The sequence below is a fragment of the Pleurodeles waltl genome, chromosome 5, assembly GCF_031143425.1.
Source record: "Pleurodeles waltl isolate 20211129_DDA chromosome 5, aPleWal1.hap1.20221129, whole genome shotgun sequence".
In the NCBI taxonomy this organism is placed as follows: Eukaryota; Metazoa; Chordata; class Amphibia; order Caudata; family Salamandridae; genus Pleurodeles; species Pleurodeles waltl.
The window spans coordinates 1,852,727,785-1,852,746,655 of record NC_090444.1 but is presented as its reverse complement, the minus strand read 5'-3'; the positions used below and the strand labels follow the sequence as shown (position 1 = coordinate 1,852,746,655).

Below are 18,871 nucleotides of genomic sequence, written 5' to 3'. Positions count from 1 at the left end.
CGAGCATATTTATAAGCCCCTTGCAATGCCATTGCATCACATTTTGTGTTGCAATGGCGGCGCAAAATTTCCAATTATATCTATGAGGCCACGCAAAGCCACTTTGAGTGGCTTTGAATGGCCTCATAGATATGGAGTAAAGCAAGGCAGTACAAATTGCTGCATTACCTTACTCTGCGCAAGGGAGGTGTTCCATGGGTGTTCTGGTGGGTGTTCCCATGCAACACCCATGGATTTTGACGCATCTCCAGATTTACAAGGACTAGTAAATCAGAGAATGCACCAAAACCCAACACCTCCCCAGGGGAAGCATACCAAAGAGAAATATATTTATTTCTCCTCTTTCTTCTCTCTTTCTGTGTGTGCTGCATTCTGCAGGGCACACAGAAAGAGGGAAAAGCTTTCCAGGATTGTTTATGTGCAGGAAGGTGCCCCTTCCTGCAAAAAAACAATTGTGCATGCAACGCAGATACCCTTGCACCATGGTACAAGGGTGCCTGCGTTACCTCTAGACAGTCCATTGAGCCCCAGTGCAGAGGTAAGGACAGGAATGCACCTTATGCTGTAGATATGGCACATTCCTGCCCTTTCCTTTTGAAGCAAGGCCCATAAATATGGGCCTATGTTTTCATGCTAATCACAGACAATTTAAAGACATCAATTTACATTTTTATTAGGATGTGCTGAAAATCTGACATGGGATGACTAAGTGCATCTATTCCAGCACCTCGTCAGTGGTAATAAGCAATATATAAATGGAAATTAGAATCTTAGGCACTTCTGCACCAAATTATCTACAGACCACAAGCATCTTTTTGCAGATGGTACACCTTTCATCAGGCAGTACATTAAATGGCAGGTGCTATCAGGCATAGATTATCGGCAGTTCATTAATCTGATAGTGAGAGTAATAATACTTACTACTCAGTAGAGGTGTAAGAGTTTTTATGAGTCAGTATTGGCACTTCTCAGCCACAAACAGGCGCCCAATAATATTAGAAAGAGGGTTACCCCAAAAATACCCACGGGCGTTAGATATGGTACAAATAATCAACAAGGTTAACTCTTGCAAGAGAACTCAAATATTAAAACAAAAACAAATCACATGAAACTAAACAACAAGTAAACAAAAAAGAAGGGGCACAAATAATGTACCAGCAACACAAATTTTAGTTCAAACATTTTTGTAGACAAATATATAATCAAAAACCCACAGAAAGGTGTCAGAAAATATTTTAATTAATCACACAAATCTAATTTTAAAGATTAAGCAACTCTTGTCGGCAATATGACAGCTTCCTATGTGAGTGAGAAAAGGGTGAGGAACAACAGATTTGGAAAAAAGTTTTAGCCTAAACAGTGGTGAAAATGTGCATGTTTCGGTCCCTTCAGTCAGACAAATGCAACAGTGTAAAACCTTTTTGGTCTGCGAATAAGGGAGGTTCATTTTTCTGTGAATTCCCCAGTCAGTTAGTATTAACCAGCTTGGAACTTACATTATTTGAATTTTGCAAGATCAAAATTGCACCAACTATTTATTCATCTCGTGGCCAAAAGTTGATTATAGTCAATGCCTTTGTCTTTAGATACAATACTATAAAAGCTGGAAGTGCTGTTGAGCTTCTGCAATATCTCCTCTACACTGCAACAACCTGACCCTTCTTATTTGACTTTGGTGTGACAGCAGTTTTGTCGATAGGTGTTTAGCTTACACAGTCCTAATGGCGGTACTGGTAAACGTCTGAAGAGAATGAAATGTTGATATTTAACCCAGCCCCTTACCAGTGAAGATGGTGAGTGTCCATTTGTGGTTGGAATGTATTTCCGAGTTCAGCAAACAGCAATCATCCCCTCATTTGTTTGTTTCTTTTTGTCTAGTATATAATACAAAGTGTACCCATGACCTGCAAGTTAAATGCCACCAATGTAGTGCAGCACCTATTGTGCCATCCACCAGAGTGACAGTGTAAAACATGGCTTCAGGCCTACCAGTGTCGCCTGACTGCAGCAGTGTAAAAACTGAAATAACATATGTCAAAATAAACAATTTTGACAGATGTCACCCCTATGTAGGCCTTGTAACTCACAAGGCAGGGTGCATGGTATTTTAAATATGTATTTACAGTGACTAGCATCCAAAAGCTATTTTTCACTATGCCAGGCCTAGCTGCCCAAAGTTGAAAACGAGAAACAGATTAAAATCCTAATACTGTATTTCAGAAATGGGACCAGCTAGAAACGTAACCACACAACTACTTTAATAGCCATTAAACTACAATTCAATGGTGAAACTGGAGTTTTCATAAATATTAAGGTAGTGTAACTAAGAAACTTACATTTCCCTGCCTGAAGTTCCATGGAAGCTAAATTTGCTTTGCTCCCCCACAGCTACCAGCCAGTAATTAGCACTTGAAGATCTTTGAACAGAGTAAAATGCCTCCCAGGAGCAAACAATAGGCTGACCTGAACGGGCATGGAAGACTCCTCTGAATCTCAAGGAATATGAAGGGTAGGGGCTGTGGGCATCGGTTTTGCACTGCAGTGTCAGATCCTGCTTAATAAATCTGCTGGGTTTACATATAACACTGGGATGTCAAGACCATTCCTGTGCATCTTCTGTCTGGTTGCTGAAAAACCCTCCTTTGGTTCTACCAGATGTCTGTCTCTTACTTTATTGGGGGTACAGTGGCTGCTTCAAGCTGGATTTTGGTGTTAGATGTGTGAGTAGACTAGGATTACCATAGTACAGTCCCCACCCATACCCCTTGCCCTCTGAGCCCAAGTTAAGTGTGATCAAAGATGTTTGTTGTGAATGTTGCAGCTTACCCCTACCAACCTCTCTTCCTTCCTCCCTCCTTTGTCCATGACGATGGTTGCCCCCACCAGCTGTCCCTCCCTCACTGCTTTCCTTCCTCCCTCCCTCCTTTCTCAGTGTTATTGCTTCCCCCAACAGCTCTCTGTCCTTCAGTTGTCTATGTTGTTGCTTGCAATACCATCCGTCCTTCCTCCTTCCATTGTCTGTGTCGTTGCTTTACCTGCTGCTGTACAATACAGCTAAAAACACAGACAAAGCCAGTGCCTCGTGTGAGTGAGACCTACTGGCTCTGCCAATACTTGTTAATGTTTGAGGCAGTGTGAAAAAAAAAAAAGTCTGTGCAAGAAAGCATATTTTTATTCTCTAAAAACAGCATCCAAGAAAGGTTTGCTGTCTTGGCATCACCATATTCCCAGCTTTCAGGAACAGAGTAAAGAAAAACAACTGAAAAACATTTTTTTTTGTTTTTTTCTAATTGGTAGTCCATTTAACCTAAATGTGTTGGTTTATGTGCAGTCCAAAACTATTGTTCCGTGCAAGCCCTGACAAAGTCCATTGGACAAAACATGTTAGACTTCTTTCTCCATGGCTGTTTTGCTGTACCAGGATCTAACGATCAATTAAACCACAAATAAATATTCACCTTTACAGACTATTGTGCTGATTTAATTCATGACTGTTCTTATTCTTTGTGTGCTCAGATATATTGTATTTCTGATACTTTCACTTTAGCTTGGTGCCACAGGGCATAGGTCTGCCCACTCAAACCTACGAGCGCCGATATCTGCAGGACAGGCTAAACTGGCGCAGAGCGAATGGAAAGCAGCATGAATTCCAAGCATTCCAAGCATTAGCACCGAGGTGAGAGCATCATCAGCCCCTGGATCCTCTTCTTTTAATATCGAGGGTCTGATAAAGTAAAGCAGTTGAAGATCTTAGGGGGGTGAGGTGGGGTCAACAGTTGAAAATAGACTAAGGATGTACAGGCCAATTCAATGAAGGGACCTGTAAGTTAGACAGTGTTTCCAGAGAAGAAGCCAGTGGAGTTCTTGCAAGAAAGGGCAGACCGATTAAAGTGGAGGTACACTTAGGATGAGGCAAGCACCAACATTCTGGATGATTTCAGACTGTTGCAGTAAATACACCGTCAAGCGCTAATCCAACGAGTTGTGGTTATCAAATCTGGAAGATACAAGTGCCTGAACAATAGATTCACGAGATGACACCAGAAGAAAAGGGACAATTTTCCTGGACATTGACAGAATCAAGAAGTAAGATAAAGTCATTCAATTCACTTGAGTCTCAAAAGATACATTGGAGTCAAAGAAAAAGATGATGTTTTTGGCAGTCTTACAGAGTACGGATGGAAAACCGAAGTCTGAGGACTGCCATGAGGAGACCGTAGAGAGGAGTGGCTGCCAAAAACTAGGCTCTGTTTTATTGCCACTGGGGCAATAATGCACATCCAAGTGTTATATGCATCCAACAAATTTAGTAGGACTGTGTGTTAGGTCAACAAAAACTTCACAAAATAGAAGCTTAGTCTACTTATATCATCAGTAAATGTAGTTTTTTAGGCTAGCTCACAGTATCACATTTAAACCCCGAACATATGCTGTTGGTAACCTCAAACATGACCACTCCGATTCCCAAGGAACTAGTGGAAACAGATTTAATCATTTTGATCATTATTTTTGCATGCCCAAGGTATCACAAAGAAAAGATACAAAAATAGATTTTCAAATATTTATTGAAAAGATCCTATCCTTGTAAATAAAACATAAGCAGCAATTATTAAACAGATGAGACATCACTGGAATAAGAATTATTAGAATGGTGAAAAATGAAAACAATTTAACCATGTTAACTGTTCATAATCTTACTCCTATGTAGCACTAGTACCACTACACTAACAAGAGCATAGCGGGAGTACCCTTCTGCCGGACCTGTGGGAATGATCTAACACTCATACCTTGGTATTATGTGTCAGAAAGCTGGCCTCAGTGCATTAATGAATGTACCTGTCTAAACGTGCATGTCATGCACAGCTATCTTCTTTCTCAGGATGAAGGTCGGGCCAGCAGGGCTACATCCCAGCACAGCTGCTCCATGATAACTTCAGCATGAAGTGACTCTCATTGAACCTAGTAAGGATGCAGTTATATCATAAAACACTATGCTTATCGTACTGTGCCAGAGGTGCAGAACAGTGTCATTAGTTAGTCTGGGGAGAAAGAGTTGTCTCCTATGAACATAAAATTATAATAAGGGCATCACATTTTAATTGTGTGGCCCTGGAACTGAATGTTCAGACTACAAGGCAACAATGGGTGCCAGGAATAAATGCGTAAAAGCCACCGTTATACGGTTCACACTACAAAGGTAAGGACTGCGTATCAGAACGACAGAACCTCATGATGTGAGGACTGAGCCCATCCACACCATCAGAAAATGCCGGCCCAATTCCTAGCTAACTCACAGTGACTCACCAGAACCCTAACCCTAGTGGGGTGACACATGATTTCAGCAACCTCGAACACGCCCACTCTGATTCCCAAGGAAATTGTGGGAAATGATCTTACCCTTTCATTGTGTACATATGCATGCCCAAGGTAAACACAAGAAAGATACAAGTAAAGGTTTTCAAAACATTTATTGAAACAATCATTTTCTTGCACAGAGCGAATGAGTTGTGATTTGTAGGCAGATGAAACAAAGCATTGTAACCAGCATTACTAACACAGTAAAAAGAATGAACAATAAAACATGGCAACCTTACAGGATTATATCTCTATATATTCCTACCTATCACTATCCCTAATCTTGACAGCATAGTGGGTGTACCCTCTGCCAGATCTCGAAGGATAGCCTGAGCCCCTATACCTACATGAGCCAGAGAGTGTTCCGAGGTGGAGCTGGCAATCCTTGTCTGCAAGATGAAAGGTCAGCATCAGCAGAGCTGTACATCGAACACAAGACAGTTGCGGCTTGTGTGCTCCTCAGTTCACTGTTTATATATTCAAAACCACATTGTATTTGAGGGTAGTTCTGATATGTCTACCTCAGGGGGTCTCCAAACTTTTCAGTTCAAGGGCCACATCATATATTTTACAAATATTCGCAGCCCGTAAAATGTCAGTTATAAACGAATGAAAAAAAATGTAAATTAATGAATATATATGATACAGAAACAAAAGAGAAATGAAACAATTGCAAAGAAACAATGTTGTGCTTAACCTGAGAAATAACATACAATGAATAAAAATGTCAAACATTAGCAAAACGGTCTGACAAAATAATCAATTACGCAACTGAAGCTAAGAAAAGCAGGATATTTATTTTTTTAATTCATTTTAAATTGTGAAACTTATAATCGAGAATATTCAAGGCGCTCTGCTCTGCTGCCACCTGCAGGCTGCCAAAGGAACTGGACATATATTTCCCTTTGATCATCGGAATACGAGGCTTTGGAAAACAAGCATTTGCAATGCAATAGGTCTCGCATTTGTGAGTCAGAGCTATTGGTGTTGGAAATTACAATGTCTTTTACCCAAGTGTTTTGCTTTGGAGTGGATGTATGTGGTGTGGAGTGGAATTACGTGTGTTGGATTGGAACTGTTGTGGAATTGTGTGTGGTGGACTTGTGTGGTGTGTAGTTTATTTGTGCATTATAATTATACGGCATGGTGGATAGAAAGGGGTGAGAGCTGCACAGAATAGTTAGAAAAGAAGATGGAGAGGTATAGATAGTTTGTGCATAAAAAAGGTGAATGAGCTCCAGATAAAGGAGCAGAAAGTGTGTGAGAAAGTGCGAAAGAATGGGATAGCAGGTCACAGATGCATAAAGAGGGAGCACTTGTGTACGCAGCAGACACCCCAAGAAGAGGAGGAGAGGGTGGGTTTGAGATTGGGAAACCTTGAAAAGGCATGGAAAAGAAATTGTGCTCGAAGACGTGAAGTGAACCACATGAGAGAGGTGGGAAGAGTGTGTGAGAGAGCGAGAGAAAAGGGTAAGAGATGGTACGAGGGAGGACGAGTGGGAGGGGCACCAGTGCATCCCATGAGGAGGTACAGGGAGTTATCAGTTCATAGAAGCAAACATTGGGAAACATTCAAAAGATTGTTGTGAATCTTGCACCAGGTTTCCGTGACACTATAGTTCGACATTGGATTTTTACTTTACAACTGGGGGTTTTCTGGGAGTTGTGGTCCTGGCTCTTTGCAATAGGACTAAAGTTCTGGCTTACCATGGTATACAAAAGAAAATACTGGACTGGAATATGTTGAACATGATAACACAAGATATGTGTAAATCTTAGTTATTGCCAGAATTGCAGATCAAAGCCGCCGCAGAATGACTGCCAATATGATATAACACCACAAAGCGCAACAAAATGTTCAAGTCAGTGCACACATGGTTCGTGAAATGAGCAAGAACAGACGTGCCAAGACGTATACGGATAGGATTTATTTTAACAAGAGAATACTGAAGGTACCACATGTAGCTGCCCCCTCCTACCTGTGTCATCTAATGCTGTTCAGGAAATGTGAGATGATTAAGACAACAGTTGTAAGATTTCACAACCATCCTCCATTCATGCAGGAACTGAATACCACAATAACTAAATCTGCAGAACAGACCTTAATACTTAAAAATAATTTTCCTGTGAATAGCATGAAAACATCTGGTCCTACAAATTAGCCGTAGAAAAGCTTCCATGTTCTAGTTTAAGACTGAAAAGCTAGATCGCCGGAAATTATAAACAGCTTGTGAACGTAAAGCATCCTTTTAAAGTAGCTGCTGCCAAAGTTAAGATATGCGCGTCTCCTCCCTTGGAAGCATATCTGTGGCACACAAACCCAACACGCCACACTATTAAACTGGGTTGCAGCATTTAAAAACAAGATAGCTGGTGCATATTAATTGTGCGTTTCATTGGAGAAGCAGCCATTTTGAATGCTGATTTCAGGAGAGGACGTGTTCTATAGGCTATAACGGCCGAAATTGCTGATAAAATAAAAGCCGTGCAGCTTCCCAAGGCATACAAATAACAAGCAGAATTCAAATATGCTGCATACGCTGTCAGCTCTTTAAGAGATTAGTTGAATTATAAGCAGCAACATGCGCTGACACAAGCAGGAAGGGCAGGAGGTGGGGGGGATGGGACGGCACCACGAGCTCAGTCAAAAATAAATGAAATGCAAGCAGCTACAGGTGTGCAATTAAATAACAAGAAAGTAGGCACAGCCTCCGTGCAGATACAAGTTAGGTGCGTGGCAGGAACAGAAAAAATAGTCTCCCAGGTCAACAGATACCTATACAAAGCGTAACAAAACAGTACTTGGCTAGTACCCTCGGAGGGCTAAACACCGGAAAAGGCATGACGTATGCACGTCTTGGACAAATGAAATCAAAGGAATTTTGAAAGGCAAGCCCATGAATGAATGAAAGTGATGGGTGGGATTAAAGCCCACAGAATAGATGACAACAGGTCGGAAGCTTGTACGCTCGACCTAAAAACAGAGGGCCGGATAAAATCTTGTAGAGGGCCCGATGTGGTCTGCAGGCTGTAGTTGGAGACCCCTGGTCTAGATTTTAGACGCTGTCTCCAAACGGGCAGCACAAGCACTACGGTAGCTTCTTCAGTGTTCCTAGCCTTGAACAGATTATACAAATTAAATAAGCAAGAAAGGCTTTCTAAAAACAAGCAGCAGGCACAGAGTCTTCTCAGAATAATATTGTGCACACATAAAACATGTAAAATAATATTGCTAAAACAATGTCAGCCTAAAACATGTAAAATGTAAAATTAAAATGGAGAACCAAAGTGGGACCAAGAAGGCCTCATAACAGCACATTCTTGTGTTAGGAGAAAACATGAGCAAACCACCATTATTAAAAGATGCCAAGTTAAAAAGGAAAGCTACAATGGAAGATAAACGCAGGCCCCACAACACAGGCAGGCACTTCTGACTTACAGGTTGAGTTATGCTCTTGAGTGTCCATAGCGTTATGTGATAGAGAACTGATAATTTAAAGGTCATCCGCGCAACATATTATGTCAAACCCAAAATATCAAATGATAGCTGCTGGGATGGGTCAGAGGAGGGGGAGGGGAGTGTGATATAGACCAGTGATTCCCAACCTGTAGTCTAGGGACCCCTGGGGGACCACAAAGCCTCCTCAGTGGGTTTGTGACTGCTTAGAAAATTAAATAATATTAACAGAGGGAAGAGGAAAGGTTTTATCACCAGCTGTTGAGACTTTGCATTGCTTATCTTGAAACGCTGTCCATAAATCAGGACGAATGGAGGAAATCTGTGTCACAGACTATATCATTTTGAAGAAGACGTAATGTCGAGACGCGTCGTGATATCTGATGCTTTCTTGAGAAATAAATGAAAATTAACTTGGCAGACTCCAGGAGTGTGACGTCCGGCTCTGTGTTGGAAATACGATAGCTGCTGGTTTTTGTCCTAACGTTGCACCTGCAGTAAGGGCATTGCTTTAAGACCGGTTGTCGTGGATGGTATTTGTTAAAAGCGACAGCACCCTGCATTGGAACTGTGGTTTCAATAGTAAGCGAGAAGATACTGATCTCCTGCGTGTGTACAGTACACTGGAAGATTTGGATTTCTGACATCTAATACGCCTTGCCCCACCATGGAATGAAGGGCACTTCTCATACTGAATTCGTGAGGAGGCCCGCGCAGCTTGATTGGGACGATGCGGCCCTGAATTAAGAGGGTCTGGGGTCTGGAAACATTAATTTGAATGTAGATTGGGGAAAGCGTTTGAGGAAGCAATGGACGGAGGTTTGAATTAAGTGTAAACCATTTGAAATTTGAACATTTTCCAGCACGGTTTTTGCAATCTAGTATGTAATGAGAGTGCCTGAAGTTAAAGACTTGGTGAATGTCATCGGAGGAAGTAAAAAGTTATGATTCAGCAGAGCGTTTTACTAATATCCATGGACAAGAATATATTACAATTTTAGAGGTGAAATAAACATGTTTGAGAGGTGCGATTTGTTGCAATTTGACAAAGGACTTCCAAACCCATAATGCAGCACATGGATTACCATGTAAGTTATATGGATCAAACCTCTTTTACGTGTTCCTGGCATACATATGCAGTGACTTTGAGGATATTGACTGGCATAGTTCGTGATTAAGGTGGTAATTAACAGCAGTGGAATATGCTTGTGTTGAATGATTTAATTGAATTACAGCAAGTGCTTTGAATTGCTGATTAGGGGTTTGGCACTGGTGATCGTGAACAGTGATTAAGGTTTTATCACGTGCATGAATGAATAGGGAAGGTTTTATCACCAGCTGTTGAGACTTTGCATTGCTTATCTCAAAACGCCGTCTATAAATCAGGACGAGAGGAGGAAATCTGTGTCACAGACTATGGGGGTCATTTTGACCTCGGCGGTCTTTTTCCAAGACCGCCGAGGGACCGCCGTGTGGAAGACCGCCAGTGGTGGCGGTTTGCTGCTCAGCCTATTATGACCGTTGGAAGCTCTCCGTCCGAGCCGCCAACAGCCATACTGGCGGGCGGCGGGGAAGCATAGGTTGCTCCACCTCCAACGCCACGCCAACAGTACCCCGCCCAGCGAATCACGTCCTGTGATTCGGCGTGGCGGTGTTCTGTTGGCGGTGTAGTGTCGGCGGAGCAGCCCCCATAGCTCCCGTCCCCTCCCGGAGGATCGTCGGACCAGGTAAGTCGATCGTCCATGAGGGGAGGGGTGTTGTGTGCGTGCATGGGGGTGTGTGTATGTAGAGGGGGTGTGTGAGTGCGTGTATGCTTGCGGGGGTGATGTGTGTTTGGGAATGGGTGCGTGTATGTCTGTATGGATGTGTGCGTGTATGTTTGAATGTGGATGTGCGTGTCTGACTGTGTGTGTGGATGTTTGCATGTATGTCGGTGTGTGTGTATGTGTGTTGGTGGTGCCTGCGTGCGTGTCGTTTGTGTGAGTGTAGTTATGTTGGGGGTCAGGGTGGGGAGGGGGGTCCTGCCACCTTTGGGGGGTGGCAGGGGTGGTGGGGGGTGTAGGGGAGGGAGTCGGGTGGGGGAGACCCCTATCAGTGCCAGGGAAGGAATTCCCTGGCACTGATAGTGCTTACCACCATGGATTTCATGGCGGTTTCAAACCGCATGAAATCCATGGCGGTCAGCCAGGTCCAAATACCGCCTGCGGGATAGTGACGGCCGCCGGGCTGGAGACCCTGGTCTCCAGCCCGGCGGGCGGAACGGAGAACCGGCGGATAACCATGGCGGTAACCGCCATGGTCATAATACAAAAAAAAAAAGACTGCCAGCCTGTTGGCGGGCTTACCGCCGCTTCTCCGCCTTCTGCCAGGGTCATAATGACCCCCTATATCACTTTGAAGAAGACGTAATGTCGAAACGCGTTGTGATTTCTGATGCTTTCTTGAGAAATAAATGAAAATTAACTTGGCAGACTCCAGGAGTACGACGTCTGGTTCTGTGTTGGAAATACGAGGGCTGTTGGTTTTTGCCCTAACGTTGCACCAGCAGTAAGGCGCGTTGCTTTAAGACCAGTTTTCGTGGACAGATTAATAACATGTATATAAAAAAGTGGCTAAATGTATAACTGAACATTTTAAAACGTATTGTAAATGTCAAGGAATTTGAAATTGGAGGCTTAAAATTAAAATAGTATCCTCAGATGGATTTGTGGTAGCAGTGTAGGTGCATCAAACAGAATACAGTACGGACAATGTGTTGCTTCAAATGTATTTAGAAAAGCTCCAACCTTCCTCTTAAATATTTTTTATTTATATTTATTTGCAAATTACATACAATGTGTTATCACTTGTGTATGTGACTGACAAATGCTTGTTTCTGTATTTTTTGCGTAATGTTTTGCATTTCAAATCATCAACAGTGTTTAGGCCAGAGTCCCAGGCTTCCAGTAATGACTCAGTGTGAGGGGGAGGGGGGAGGTGCGGGGGGGGGGGGGTCCCTGGATTCCAATAATGATTCAGTGAGGGTCCCTGGGTTCCTGTAATGATAAAGTGGGGGTCCACCGAAGTTAAAAGGTGGGGAACTACTGATATACACAATAAAAAGAGTTTGTCTAAAAAGTTGGCGTTGCATCCCCACTGACAGACGGCCTCACATGAACCACCTACGCACAAGCTTTTACAAGCTATGCATGTTTTGAACTGGACCATAAGCTCGCCCGATAGTTGTATCATGCTCAGATGCAGCCAACTGGCACAGAGCGGTCAATGCTCCATGGCCAGTGGGAGACTGATGTTAGCAGATCATTTAATGATAAGGAATGGCAAAATATGGTACAATACTCTCATAAAGTGTCATGCTATTCCCTGTCCCCACTGATAGTTTTATGTCTTACACAGCATACTGTACCCTGGCAAGAATGGGTAGGATCTTCCCAGACAGTCCTGCAAATTGCCCCAGTTGTCTGTCCCCAAATGCCAGCTTTTATCACATTCTATGGTCTTGTTTAGGGCTCAATCACTAATGGAAGCGTGTGGCATATACGCTAACAACTGCCATTTGAACGCCCGGCTTCAATACCCCTGAGTCATGCTTGCAGGGCCTATTTAAAAGCCCTAAGGCAAATAGACTGCGGTCCGAGCTGCTTGATTTGCCTCTTTTGTTGGCCCGACGTGCTGTCACATTTAGCCATTCTGTGAGAAGACAGACGTTATAGTTTACAACTGTTATTCTCTCATCATGATTGGATGAGGAACTTATTTCGCTGTTTAGGTTACAGTTAAACCTATGACACCATCCAATATCGGTGTTGATTCTACGTTATATAGGTGTGCATACCAATATGAAAGGCATAGCAACACTGACAAAGCGCAATACTGTAATCCTTTCCTTGTCTGGTTATCTTGTACATTGTCAGTATATGGGATGTCTATCTGTACGCAGTCGCCAATTAAAAACTGACGGTTAAAAAAAAAAAAAAGTAGGCTAAGTGAGGAGCCTAGAGGGACCCCACATAGCATAGGTTTAGAAGATGATTGAAATTAGGCTAATGAAACAGATCGATCCAAAGTAAAGGTGGTCGGTGTTTATAGAGCCTTTATGTAGATAATGCAGTCAAACAAGCACCTGATCAGAATGCTATGAGATGCTGTGCTCAAGGAGAGTAGTCTAAAGGCACCCAGGCAGCAGAGCATCCCTTATCGAGAATGATACTAATCTGCAATGGCAATCAAGGCAGCTTTCATGCTGAAAGGCAGGGTGAACACAGATTGTGTAGCATCCCGTAGGGATAGTTTTGATATGTGAAGAGAGCTGCCTATTAACCTCTTTCTCCAAGATGTTCTATTTAAAGGGGAGGAGTAAACTGGGTTGGGGGCAGCACAATGACTAAGTCCACTGTGGTCGTCTGTGGGGGATGGGGGTTAGGGGTTGGGGGGCGGGGGGCTACTATGGCATGTTTACAGAGAGAGGAATAACAGAAGAAGTAAGGGAAAGGTTGCAGAGTTCTGAAATGACTGACCACGACAAGTTGGGAATTGTTTTTAGAACATTAGGGGGTCCAGGATTGATTGGTGAGACATATTTAATGGCAAATAGCAAGGTTTTGGTCATCCAAGGATAAAGATGAGATTAGATGATGAGGAACCAGCATTTGAAGAAGATGCAAGATTTAAAATATCAATCGATCCTATAGCAGGTTGACCTTCAAACCCAGCTTGGACTTTGGAAATATTTTCAAATTTGGAAGTTGAGAGGTTGGCGGAAAACTCTTAGGAGGGGATAATTGTGTTATTACAGACAACTAGAGAGCAAGACTGTTTTATCAGTAGACAATACAGGGAGTGCAGAATTATTAGGCAAATGAGTATTTTGACCACATCATCCTCTTTATGCATGTTGTCTTGCTCCAAGCTGTATAGGCTCGAAAGCCTACTACCAATTAAGCATATTAGGTGATGTGCATCTCTGTAATGAGAAGGGGTGTGGTCTAATGACATCAACACCCTATATCAGGTGTGCATAATTATTAGGCAACTTCCTTTCCTTTGGCAAAATGGGTCAAAAGAAGGACTTGACAGGCTCCGAAAAGTCAAAAATAGTGAGATATCTTGCAGAGGGATGCAGCACTCTTAAAATTGCAAAGCTTCTGGAGCGTGATCATCGAACAATCAAGCGTTTCATTCAAAATAGTCAACAGGGTCGCAAGAAGCGTGTGGAAAAACCAAGGCGCAAAATAACTGCCCATGAACTGAGAAAAGTCAAGCGTGCAGCTGCCACGATGCTACTTGCCACCAGTTTGGCCATATTTCAGAGCTGCAACATCACTGGAGTGCCCAAAAGCACAAGGTGTGCAATACTCAGAGACATGGCCAAGGTAAGAAAGGCTGAAAGACGACCACCACTGAACAAGACACACAAGCTGAAACGTCAAGACTGGGCCAAGAAATATCTCAAGACTGATTTTTCTAAGGTTTTCTGGACTGATGAAATGAGAGTGAGTCTTGATGGGCCAGATGGATGGGCCCGTGGCTGGATTGGTAAAGGGCAGAGAGCTCCAGTCCGACTCAGACGCCAGCAAGGTGGAGGTGGAGTACTGGTTTGAGCTGGTATCATCAAAGATTAGCTTGTGGGGCCTTTTCGGGTTGAGGATGGAGTCAAGCTCAACTCCCAGTCCTACTGCCAGTTCCTGGAAGACACCTTCTTCAAGCAGTGGTACAGGAAGAAGTCTGCATCCTTCAAGAAAAACATGATTTTCATGCAGGACAATGCTCCATCACACGCGTCCAAGTACTCCACAGCGTGGCTGGCAAGAAAGGGTATAAAAGAAGAAAATCTAATGACATGGCCTCCTTGTTCACCTGATCTGAACCCCATTGAGAACCTGTGGTCCATCATCAAATGTGAGATTTACAAGGAGGGAAAACAGTACACCTCTCTGAACAGTGTCTGGGAGGCTGTGGTTGCTGCTGCACGCAATGTTGATGGGTGAACAGATCAAAACACTGACAGAATCCATGGATGGCAGGCTTTTGAGTGTCCTTGCAAAGAAAGGTGGCTATATTGGTCACTGATTTGTTTTTGTTTTGTTTTTGAATGTCAGAAATGTATATTTGTGAATGTTGAGATGTTATATTGGTTTCACTGGTAATGAAAAATAATTGAAATGGGTATATATTTTTTTTTGTTAAGTTGCCTAATAATTATGCACAGTGATAGTCACCTGCACACACAGATATCCCCCTAACATAGCTAAAACTGAAAAAACAAACTAAAAACTACTTCCAAAAATATTCAGTTTTGATATTAATGAGTTTTTTGGGTTCATTGAGAACATGGTTGTTGTTCAATAATAAAATTAATCCTCAAAAATACAACTTGCCTAATAATTCTGCACTCCCTGTAGTTCTCTAGCAGTATGTTTCACATTTTCTCTGCATGAGGAGCAATATTGTGCAAGAGTGATACAGATTTGGTGTTGACACCTTTTGATGGCTGCCCATAACCAGATATGAAGTCAGTGCTGCATGAGGATCAACAGATCTGTCCACAGGCTTTACAGTTACGCTTGGCTGTTCTCAGCTCTTCCAAGTAAAAAGGGGCGGAAGGCTTGTTGGGGAATTGGGAAGGAGGCTTCATTGGTGTGATGCTATCTAAAGCAGACGATATCTATTCATTAAAAGTCATGGCTGCCAAGGAGCGGGAGGGTGCCTGGCGAGGATGGATGAAAGGCTATTGGCATATAGGTCTTCTCATTATTAAGTGCATTTAAGGGCACTTATACTGTTTGTCACTGGGGTGAGTTCTCTTATGTTGGCATTGGTTTCCTTGTGTTACCTTTGTTCTTGAAACCAAACCGTGTCACAATCTGTTTGTTTATATTGTTTCTTACCACTTTCCTTCTACTGTCATATTCAGTCATTTCAGAGAGTTCTCATCAGGTTGGGCTCTCCGATGGAGCAGTAGCAATATTTTTGTTTTATAAGCCTTGCCACACTGAGTACATTTGTCTTTTCCCAAAAGCGTAAATGAGTACATGAAGCCATGTCAAACACCATATTTATGTCCCCAATTTCCTTTTAAAAAACATTTTCGTCTTCAAGTACAGTCTGATTTCTTCAATTGTGGTGAACTAGGTATAAGATTCCAATAATCAACTTCAATGCTAAGTGTAAACCCAGGAGAGAGTCTGCCTGAGACCTATGGGGAAACATTACCAGAGTGGATTCTCCAATGTACAGTTAGACTGTATTATAAAAGCCTGGTGACGCTCCGGACATTGACTTGGATGTTCCCCCGAATGGACTCTTTATATTGCTTCATCAGGGCTAAAAGAACTATATAAATGCAATTACAATATTATCTGTGGATGATTTGGTGTCCAATGAAATATAATTTTAATGCCTGTCGCCTGGAGTGCATTCATATGGCTTTTCACCAGGTCCCTTGATGAAGCATTCACTGTTCTTTTGGCTCAAACCCCTTTTCACATTTTGGGCTTGTTTAAGGTTTATCATCAGTGTGAATTCTCTGGTTTCATATTAACATTTTCATTAATCTGAAAGCCTGTCGCTTCTCCGTTGTGTATTCTGTGATGATGCTTTAACCATCTACTTGATGTGAAAGCCCCGACAGATTCAGGACATTCATATGTCTTTTCTTCAGTGTTCCTTGTGTGTGTTCTGAGATGGTTCTTTAGCACTCCACTGGATTTGAAAGCCTTGTCACAGTCACAACATATATATGGTTTTTCACCAGTATGGTTCCTATTGTGTATGATCAGCAAGCGCTTTAAACTGAACAACTTGTCACATTCAGTGCATTTGAAGGGCTTTTCTCCAGTGTGACTTGTGTGATGCATCTTAAGCCCCCCATTTGTTTTGAAAGTCTTGCAACATTCAGTACATTCAAATGGTCTTTCTCTACTGTGAGTTCGGGAATGAGACAATAGTAATCTCTTTGATTTGAAAGCTTTGTCACATTCAGGACATATATATGGTTTTTCTCCAGTGTGATTTTTTTGGTGTAAGATTAGCCTGCTCTTCTCACTGAAAGACAGGTCGCATTCAGTGCACTGAAATGGCTTTTCTCCAGTGTGGGTTCTTAAATGAACCAACAGCTGCACATTTAATCTGAAATCCTTCCCACATTCAGTACACTTGTATGGTCTTTCACCAGAGTGGATTCTCTGATGTCGTTTTAGCTCAAATTTTATTCTGAAAACCTTGTCACATTCACTACATTTATATGGTTTTTCATTAGTATGGATTCTCAAATGAAAAGTGAGTTTTTCCTTTTTTCTATAAGCATTGTCACATTCGCTGCACTGATATGGTTTTTCACCAGTGTGAATTCTCTGGTGTTCTCTTAGCTTTTTCTTCAAATAGTAAGCTTTATCACATTCTGTGCATTTGTATGGTTTTTCATTAGAGTGTGTTCTCACATGATGTGTTAGTGCATCTTTTCTGGAGAAAGCATTATCACATTCTGTACATTTATATGGTTTTTCACCAGTGTGGGTTCTATGGTGTTTCAACAAATCTCCTCTTGATCTGAAAGCCTTGTCACATTCACTACATTGATATGGCTTTACTATGCTATGGATTCCGTAATGTTTCATTAGATAGCATTTTGATTTGAAAGCCTTGCCACATTCAATACATGTATACGATTTTTCACCAATATTGTTTTTTTGATTTAGTAAATTTCCCGTAGTCACGAAAGCCTTGTCACATTCAATATACTTCTTAACTCTTTTCATTATATGCACCTTTGTATGTTGTAACATATATTTAACTGTAATGTAACTTTGTAAAATTGTATTGCTCACTTTGTTTCTGGCATGTGTGCTTCTCCAGTATCTTTAACTAACTTGTAGGGTACTGTCACTTGTACGACTTTTTTGGCTTTGTGTCTTTTAAGTGAAGGTCTTTTCAAATTCATCAAATTGGTGTGGATTTCTCTGAGGTAATGCCAATAGTCTAATGAGAAATTTCCAAAGAGTGAGTTTTCTTTATAGGTATTGTCAAACTTTGTTCATTTGTGTGGTCTCTTTTACACAACCTGTCCGTTGACTGAAAGTAATGTTAACCGGTATAATGTTGCCCTTTTGAGAAGATACATGTTTCCTGTTTTTTAGGACGAGTTATGTGCTATATATAGGATAAGAGTCTTTAATTTAGACGTCTTCTTGCATCAGTACCATTGACAGATCTAGTTCCACAGCTTGACGCCTCATTTCTTAAATATCATTTTCCTGTTACAGTCTAATCTGACTCTGTGCTGCATGGAAACAAGCTGCTCTGGAAAAACACTTTAATTTCTTTCTGTAGGTCAGTCACCTGTTAGATTGGAAAATAACCCAAAAATTATATATTCATAAGAGTAAACAAAGATATCTAGATTGTCACAATTGAAGCAAAACAAACTGATTACATTTGTAAAGCTGAGCTAAAGAACACCTGTAAGACAGTTTAAATGTACTGAGAACACATTGGTAACATGACATTAATGTCTTTATGCATTTCAGGGCAACAGATTGTCATAGATATCAAATCAAAGAAGGCATTCACTACAAACACGACATGGATAAACAGAGAAAGGAAGATACCATTGATCCCTTCATCAGGCCAAAAACATAGGCCACCCATCTGGGAAGAGTCAACTTAAATTTAGATAGAGGAAGGAATAAGACTGCTTAGTGGTGTGGTCAGTTCCCCTCAGAACTTGATGTCAAGAAGAGCCGTGGTCCAGACTACCCCATCCACACCCTTCCTGTGGGGACACAAAACCAGCCCAGTATGAGGCTGTGGACCAAGAGGCTGGTCTCCCCCGCTTTGTTGCCTGCTGACCCACAGCAAAAGTTAAGACCAGGGAAAGCGGAGAGAAAAGGAGCCAGCTACTTTCTGAAAGCAACCACAGGCAATTCTGGTTCAGAAACCTGAGGTGACTACCATCCAGTGCCAGGCAGCTACTACTTTTCAGCATGATGTCACAGATTGTTTACTGGGAGGCTGCAGATCAATAAGGAATGAAAGTAGGTAAAGCAAGACTGCAGCGAACTG

General features: G+C 42.0%; 1 protein-coding gene across 2 annotated transcripts in view; it reads right to left on the bottom strand.

The window, feature by feature from the left end:
- Window positions 1-5,452: 5,452 nt before the first annotated feature.
- Window positions 5,453-18,871, bottom strand: part of LOC138296869 (zinc finger protein 502-like) — a 68,154-nt gene continuing 54,735 nt past the window's right edge. For both annotated transcript variants that reach the window (XM_069236357.1, XM_069236358.1), the window contains one exon: window positions 5,453-18,148. In XM_069236357.1, coding sequence (XP_069092458.1) covers window positions 16,324-17,595 — 1,272 coding nt within the window. In that variant the 5' untranslated portion in view covers window positions 17,596-18,148 and the 3' untranslated portion in view covers window positions 5,453-16,323. The remainder of the gene's footprint in view (window positions 18,149-18,871) is intronic.